The following is an 8,018-nucleotide window of genomic DNA, read 5'->3' as shown; positions in this document are numbered from 1 at the left end:
GAGGCCGTTTTTGAGATTTTCATCTCCTCTCAGTGAGAAAAGCAGTTTTGGTGCGTGACACACCAAAATGTTTCTAACTTTTGTTTTTGGTGCTTAATTCTCCCAAAACAGCACGCACATACAAGAATATCCAAGAGTACACATGAAAACGTGCAAAAGAAGTGGGTTGCATTTACATTATTTGAGATTTGGACATTTTCACTGAACTGACGCCGTTTTTGTGATTTTCAGCTTCTCTCAGTGAGATAAGACACTTTTGTCATTTTTAGCTTCTTTCAGTGAACTGACTCCGTTTTTGAGATTTTCAGCTTCTTTCAGTGAACTGACGCCGTTTTTGTGATTTTCAGCTTCTCTCAGTGAGATAAGACACTTTTGTCATTTTCAGCTTCTTTCAGTGAACTGAGGCCGTTTTTGAGATTTTCATCTCCTCTCAGTGAGTGTACAAAAGCCCATCGATTCATATTATTTTGGTAATGTGTAAGTTGTGCTATTGTTATTTTGGTCAGGCAGTTAATTGGCCACCTATGGCTGAGCACTATAAAGCTGAGGTTTCATTAGGACCTCTTCCTTTTCTGGCATCTTCAGGAGTGGGATCGAAGTCCAGCTGTTGCAGGCTGACTGTTGAAGTAATTTGATTCTTTTGTGTTTGATGGTGTGCGTGCATCTAGTGGTGAGTTTTTGTGTTTGGGCATCATTGTGTATCAGTTTTTAGTCTAAAATCATAACTATCATAGGGATATTTTAGGTTAATTTGTATTTTACCTCAGATGCTATTTCAAGCTAATTTATGCTAATCGCGATTAGCATGCTATTGCTAGGTTTGCTATGTTTAGGCTAATTTTGGCTATTTAATGCTATGTCATGCTAGGTGTAGCCTAACTGATAATGTATGGGCGCAAGCCATAGGTTAGCTTCATGTTTAGCCTCATGTTTCAGTTAACTATTATTAAGGTTACATGTAGCCCTGCTAAGTTAGCGATGCTAAATACCATTGTGTTAACTGTAAGGTCATTCAAGGACATTAGCCAAATGTCTTTTGTTTGCTTTCTTTATTTCAGAACCACACACATAAATACATACAAACTCTGATCACACATTGATCATTCTTACTCTGTGTTGTGGGTGTGAAGACTCAATAAAGACTCATTTCTTTGGACACCGTTTCCTTTTATTGTTCTAATCGGACATTCTACAGTGGTTGCCACCGGAAACATAGTCTCAGCATCACAGCTCCTTTAACAATTCTTTTCATGGTCCTTCGAGCCGGATTTGGCAAACTTCTCTAGTTAACAATGGCAACACCAAAGAAGAGTGAGTCACCCACAACACATGAAGACCCAGACAGAGACAGGTCAAACTCCCCAGGGCTTGAGAGGTGTGTCCGCATCCTTTCTGATGAGAATGCACTGTTGAGGCGCTGTCTGGACCAAATGAGGGAGAAAGATTCTCATTATCACACTTCTTCCTACCCCCCTTCAAGGCGTAATAGCATGAGAGGCTATGCTGCAGGCTCCAGATCAAGCTCGCCGGTTTCACAATGTATGGAGACGTCTCCAAGAGATCAACAGGATCCGCGTCCTCCATGGCATAAATTAGAACCGACAGCGACTGAGGGCAAGCTACATGCAAGGGAAAGAGAAGTTGATGAGATAGCCAGAGGTCTAGAAAGGATGGGGCGGCCATCTAGCCGCGACCGCAGATCTCCTGATAGAAACTACCCAAGCAGACAGACAAGTCGCCGCAGAGAATCACCTCCTCATTACAGCTCATCTTCACGGAAGGATCCTTACCTGGATTGGCCCCGGCAACATCGTTCCCGCAGATCTTCGCCATCACGGGAACACCAGTATTCAAGTATACCTGCTGACTATTGGCATGACTATTCAAGCCAATACAAATATGACACTCCAAGGGGATATGAGTCAAGCCGACGCCGCGAACCCTCTTACTCACCTGGGCGTCATTCTCGACATCCTTCAGTGGAGAGAGAGCACTCATATCGGGGCCCGAAGCCAAAGATTCCTGACTTCGTTCATGAAGATCCTCGTGAGTTCGCAAGACTCAAAGTTGCTCTTGATAACCTTCTTCCGCCCGATGCCACAGAGCGCTTCAAGTTTCAGATTCTACTGGATCACCTCAAACTGGAAGAGGCAATGCTCATCGCTGATTCATACAGTCACAGCAGGGATCCATATACTGACACCATGGAGGCTCTCACAGAGTTATATGGTCAACCGCACCAACTTGCACTTCAGCGCATCTCCAAGCTCATGGAGGAGCCGAACGTCAAGGCAGGTGACACTAAGGCCTTTCGTCAATTCGCACTGAAAGTGCGCGCTTTAGTAGGGATGTTGGAGCAACTTGGCAGCAGTGGAAGAACCGAACTGTGGTGTGGATCTCATGTTTCACGGCTTCTGGGAAAGTTGCCTCATGATTTAAGAGCAAGCTTTAGGAGGTATATCAATCCCATAAGAACTCCCATTCCAACTCTTCTCGACCTAGCTGACTGGCTAGAATATGAGGTAAGGGTGCAAGTTGATGGTTCACAGTTCACTGGTGATCACGGTAAGGAACATCAGAGCTACAAAGAACACCGCAAGGACCGAAAGTCACAGTCCACAATGGTTCTTCACAACAGTGAGCCAAAAGAGTGTCCATCTCAGTTACAGTCAAGTAGTTCAGATCAGCCACGAGAAAAGCCCAAGAAATTCTGCCCATTTTGCAACACACCTCAGCACTATCTGAATCAGTGTGCAAATTTTCAGTTACTGTCCAAGGAGCAGATCGAGAAATGGATCCGGGCCAATCAGAGGTGTTGGAAGTGTGGACGCGAACACTTCTCTTCCGAGTGCACTTTGAAGGCTAAATGTAAGAAATGCGACAAGCGACATCTTGAAATCCTTCATGAGGTGAACACCGGAGGTAGCGGTAAGACCACCACTTTCAGGAAAGCCACAACTGGATCCATGGAGCGTGCCAAACCCACCAGCTCCACTGCTGAAACCCTCTATGTGGACAGACCTACTGGTAGCAGCAGGGTGCTACTGAAGATGAGTCGGGTCATCCTAAAGAATGGTGAGAACTCATTGGACACATATGCACTGCTAGATGATGGCTCGGAGCGCACCATCTTACTGTATGAAGCGGCACAACAGCTCGGCCTACAAGGTTTACCTGAGGAGCTGTCCTTGCGTACAGTGCGTCAAGATGTGCGAGTCATCCCTGGAGCCACAGTGTCGTTCACAGTTTCACCTGCAAACCAACCAAGTAAGACCTTCCACATTCAAAGAGCATTCACAGCCAAAGAGCTAGGTCTGGCACCCCATACTTACCCTGTTGCGGCCCTCAAGAAGTCATATTGTCACTTGAAGAACTTACCTCTGCAGCCCATTGACCGTGCGCAGCCCTTGCTGCTCATTGGATCGGACCATCCACACCTCATAACCCCAACTGAACCTGTTCGCCTGGGCCCACCGGGAGGGCCGGCTGCGGTCAAGACCAAGTTGGGATGGGCACTCCAAGGTCCTTCTAAGCTGCTGAGGCACAGCCTGACCACTCAGCAATGCCTTTGGACATCGAGCACTCCGACCACCGCTGAGTTACTCGGTCATGTCGAAAAGCTATGGCAATTAGACACTTTGCCTTACCGGAGTGAGAAGCTTGTGACACGCTCAAGACAAGACACAGAGGCAGTACGTATTCTGGAGGAGAAGACCGTTAGGGTGACGGTAGAGGGAGTTCAGCGGTACGCCACTCCTCTGCTCTGGAAAAAGGACCTCCCCCCACTGGTTGCGCCTAAGGAAGCTGTGATGGCCCAACTGCGCAGTACGGAGAAGAGGCTGGCTGGGGATCCTGATAAGGCGGCTACCTACAAGGGTGAGATCAAGAAGCTGGTGGAAGCTGGGTATGTGAAGAAGATACCCCTGGATGAGGCAGCTAGTAGTCCGGGGTGGTATATCCCCCACCACATGGTCCACCATAATGGAAAGAATAGAATAGTGTTCAACTGTTCTTTCTCCTTCAAGGGCATCAGCTTGAATGATCACCTGCTCCCTGGACCTGTGCTGGGTGCTACCCTAATAGGTGTTCTCATCCGATTCCGTGAACATCCCTTTGCGATCAGTTCGGATATAAAGGGCATGTTTCATCAAGTCCGCCTTCTCCCAGAGGACCAGCCACTCTTGAGATTCCTTTGGAGAGAGATGAGGAGGAACGACCCCCCGGACATCTACCAGTGGCAGGTCCTGCCTTTCGGCACTACATCAAGCCCCTGCTGTGCCACATTTGCTCTCCAGAAGCATGTGACTGACCACGCAGGACCTGGAGACAAGTTGCGCACATCAGTGGAACAATGCTTCTACGTGGACAATTGTCTACAAAGTCTACGTACTGCTGAAGGAGCGAAACAGCTGGTGGATGATCTTCGCAGTCTTCTGGCCAAGGGTGGTTTTGACCTGCGACAATGGGCCAGCAACTGCCCTAGCATAATCAGCCACCTGCCCCCCGAGTCCAGGTCAGAAAGTAGCGAACTCTGGTTCAACCACGATACAGCTGACCCAGAGGAGCGCACCCTCGGACTAATATGGCACTGTCAATTAGACAGCATCGGCTTCAAGCATGGCCAGCTGGAGCTGGACCCTCAGCCCACAATGCGAAGCATTTACAGGACCCTCGCTAAGCAGTACGACCCACTTGGCTTCATTGTGCCCTTCACCACTAGGGCCAAGATCTTGGTACAGCGACTCTGGGATCGTAAACGGGAATGGGATGATCCAGACTTACCTCAAGATCTCCTGCAAGCATGGTCTTCCTGGGTGGAGGAACTTCCGCAGCTGTCCAGCATTACACTGCCTAGATGCTACACCGCAGGAGAACTGGATCTCACTACCTGCAATCGGAGCGTCCACGTCTTCTGTGATGCGTCTGAAAAAGCATACGGCTCTGTGGCGTATCTTCGCACGCAGGATGGCAGTGGACGCACCCAAGTTGCCTTCATTGCAGCCCGGTCAAGAGTGGCCCCCAAACGGCAACTATCTATTCCCCGGCTGGAGCTCTGTGCTGCCGTGACAGGTGCTCAACTGGCATCAGTCCTGAAGAGAGAGTTGACCCTGGATATCCACTGCTACACCTACTGGACCGATTCAACGACAGTACTTACCTGGCTGAATTCCGAATCCTGCAAGTACAAAGTCTTCGTGGGCACTAGGATTGCTGAGATTCAGGAATTGACAGATGCTGAAACCTGGCGCTATGTCGACACCCAGAGGAATCCAGCTGATGACATTACAAGAGGGAAGACCCTGTCACAGCTGGCAGAATGCCCCCATTGGTTCCAAGGCCCAGATTTCCTTAGACAGCCAGAAACTTCATGGCCTGAACAGCCATCAGGAAATCCTGCTGAGGTCCCTGAAGAGATGCGGAAACAAACCTTTTGCGGAGCCACAACCGTCGACAGTGGTCCACCTCTACTTGACATCGGTCAATACAGCACCTTCCAGGAACTCCTTGAAGCGGTAGCCTGCTCACCTCACGGGGTGGCTTCTGATACGGAGAGTACGTCAGCGGCTGACTTAAGGAAAGCTGAGCTGGATGTTCTTCGTCAAGCCCAGATCGAAAGTTTCCCAGATGACATGACACAGCTACTGTCTGGAAACCCTGTCACATCAAACAGTAAGCTAGTCACGCTAGCCCCTGAGCTTGACCCCAACACTCAGCTCATTCATGTTGGAGGCCGTCTGCGTAGATGTGATCAGCTAAGTCAAGAAGTACAGCACCCAATTGTACTTGATCCTTCCCATCCTCTCTCAAAGCTGATTATTAAGCGCTACGACCAAGACCTGCACCATCCTGGTCCGGAGAGAGTATTTGCGGAGATCAGGCGGCGCTTTTGGATCCTGAGAGGCAGGCAGGCAATTCGCAAATTCCAACACAGTTGCCCCGAATGTCGTAAGTGGCGCGGAACGCCTGAGGTCCCAAGAATGGCCGATTTGCCCCCCTCCAGTCTCCGGCTCTACAAGCCAGCATTTTACTCCACCGGAATCGACTGTTTTGGTCCCTTTCAGATCAGAGTCGGGAGGCGAAATGAAAAGCGCTGGGGCATATTGTATAAGTGCCTTACTACCAAGGCAGTCTACATTGATCTGCTAGCAAGCATTGACTCTGATTCTTTCCTCATGTCACTCCGGCGATTCGTGTCAAGAAGAGGAAAGCCACATGAGATTCTCTGTGATAATGGAACGAATTTCAAGGGTGGAGATACCGAACTGAAGGAGGCATTTCAGGCCCTCCAACCAGCTCTGAAGGAGCAGCTGACTGCACAACAGATCGCTTTCCAGTACAACCCGCCAAGTGCTCCCCACTTTGGCGGCTCTTGGGAAAGGGAAATACGGTCCATAAAGGCAGCACTGTACACCGTTGTTGGAGCGCAGACCGTGCCAGAAGAAGTACTCAGGACAGTCCTGGTTGAGATTGAAGGCATTCTTAACTCCAAGCCTTTGGGTTACGTATCCTCAGACGTCTCAGATCCAGACCCCGTGACTCCAAATACTCTTCTCATGGGGCGGCCCGACAGCTCTCTACCTCAGGTGATCTACCCAGAGTCTGAGCTACTCACTCGCAGGAGATGGCGGCACAGTCAAGTTCTGGCTGACCAGTTTTGGTCCAGATTCATCCGACAGTACTTGCCTGCCCAACAGACACGTCAGAAGTGGCAAAAGGAGAAAGACGATTTGACCGTCGGCACAGTCGTAATGATTGTGGATCCTCAGTCTCCAAGGGCCCTCTGGCTTGTTGGAACAGTGAAGACGGTCTGCCCTGGCTCCGATGGAAGAGTAAGGGCAGCAGAAGTTAAAGTGAAGGATCGCACCTATCTTCGCCCGGTGGCTAGACTGATTAAGTTGCCTGCATTTCCAGACGACCATGGAGAGAAGGACTTTTAGAAGCAAATCCGTACAACAGATTTGGGGGCGGCTGTACAAAAGCCCATCGATTCATATTATTTTGGTAATGTGTAAGTTGTGCTATTGTTATTTTGGTCAGGCAGTTAATTGGCCACCTATGGCTGAGCACTATAAAGCTGAGGTTTCATTAGGACCTCTTCCTTTTCTGGCATCTTCAGGAGTGGGATCGAAGTCCAGCTGTTGCAGGCTGACTGTTGAAGTAATTTGATTCTTTTGTGTTTGATGGTGTGCGTGCATCTAGTGGTGAGTTTTTGTGTTTGGGCATCATTGTGTATCAGTTTTTAGTCTAAAATCATAACTATCATAGGGATATTTTAGGTTAATTTGTATTTTACCTCAGATGCTATTTCAAGCTAATTTATGCTAATCGCGATTAGCATGCTATTGCTAGGTTTGCTATGTTTAGGCTAATTTTGGCTATTTAATGCTATGTCATGCTAGGTGTAGCCTAACTGATAATGTATGGGCGCAAGCCATAGGTTAGCTTCATGTTTAGCCTCATGTTTCAGTTAACTATTATTAAGGTTACATGTAGCCCTGCTAAGTTAGCGATGCTAAATACCATTGTGTTAACTGTAAGGTCATTCAAGGACATTAGCCAAATGTCTTTTGTTTGCTTTCTTTATTTCAGAACCACACACATAAATACATACAAACTCTGATCACACATTGATCATTCTTACTCTGTGTTGTGGGTGTGAAGACTCAATAAAGACTCATTTCTTTGGACACCGTTTCCTTTTATTGTTCTAATCGGACATTCTACAGTGGTTGCCACCGGAAACATAGTCTCAGCATCACAGCTCCTTTAACAATTCTTTTCAGTGAGAAAAGCAGTTTTGGTGCGTGACATACCAAAATGTTTCTAACTTTTGTTTTTGGTGCTTAATTCTCCCAAAACAGCACGCACATACAAGAATATCCAAGAGTACACATGAAAACGTGCAAAAGAAGTGGGTTGCATTTACATGATTTGAGATTTGGACATTTTCACTGAACTGAGGCCGTTTATGTGATTTCCAGCTTCTCTCAGTGAGTTCAGAACCCTTTTTTCATTTT

At 47.9% G+C, this 8,018-nt stretch overlaps 1 protein-coding gene across 2 annotated transcripts; it reads left to right on the top strand.

Annotated features, from left to right (window-relative positions):
* Positions 1 to 465: 465 nt before the first annotated feature.
* Positions 466 to 7,688, top strand: LOC134882305 (uncharacterized). 2 transcript variants are annotated; one of them, XR_010168138.1, is made up of 2 exons: positions 466 to 7,202; positions 7,591 to 7,688. XR_010168138.1 is itself a non-coding variant. In XM_063909936.1 (2 exons), the coding sequence occupies exon 2, from the start codon at positions 1,293 to 1,295 to the stop codon at positions 6,936 to 6,938; it is 5,646 nt and encodes a 1,881-aa protein (XP_063766006.1). In that variant the 5' UTR covers positions 466 to 670; positions 1,059 to 1,292; the 3' UTR covers positions 6,939 to 7,688. The 2 variants fall into 2 exon arrangements, 1 of the variants encoding a protein (XP_063766006.1); XM_063909936.1 differs by having other exon boundaries at positions 466 to 670; positions 1,059 to 7,688.
* The last annotated feature ends 330 nt before the right edge of the window (positions 7,689 to 8,018 follow it).

This window comes from Eleginops maclovinus, chromosome 20 (assembly GCF_036324505.1).
Source record: "Eleginops maclovinus isolate JMC-PN-2008 ecotype Puerto Natales chromosome 20, JC_Emac_rtc_rv5, whole genome shotgun sequence".
Taxonomy (NCBI): Eukaryota; Metazoa; Chordata; class Actinopteri; order Perciformes; family Eleginopidae; genus Eleginops; species Eleginops maclovinus.
This window is presented reverse-complemented; position numbering and strand designations above follow the sequence as displayed.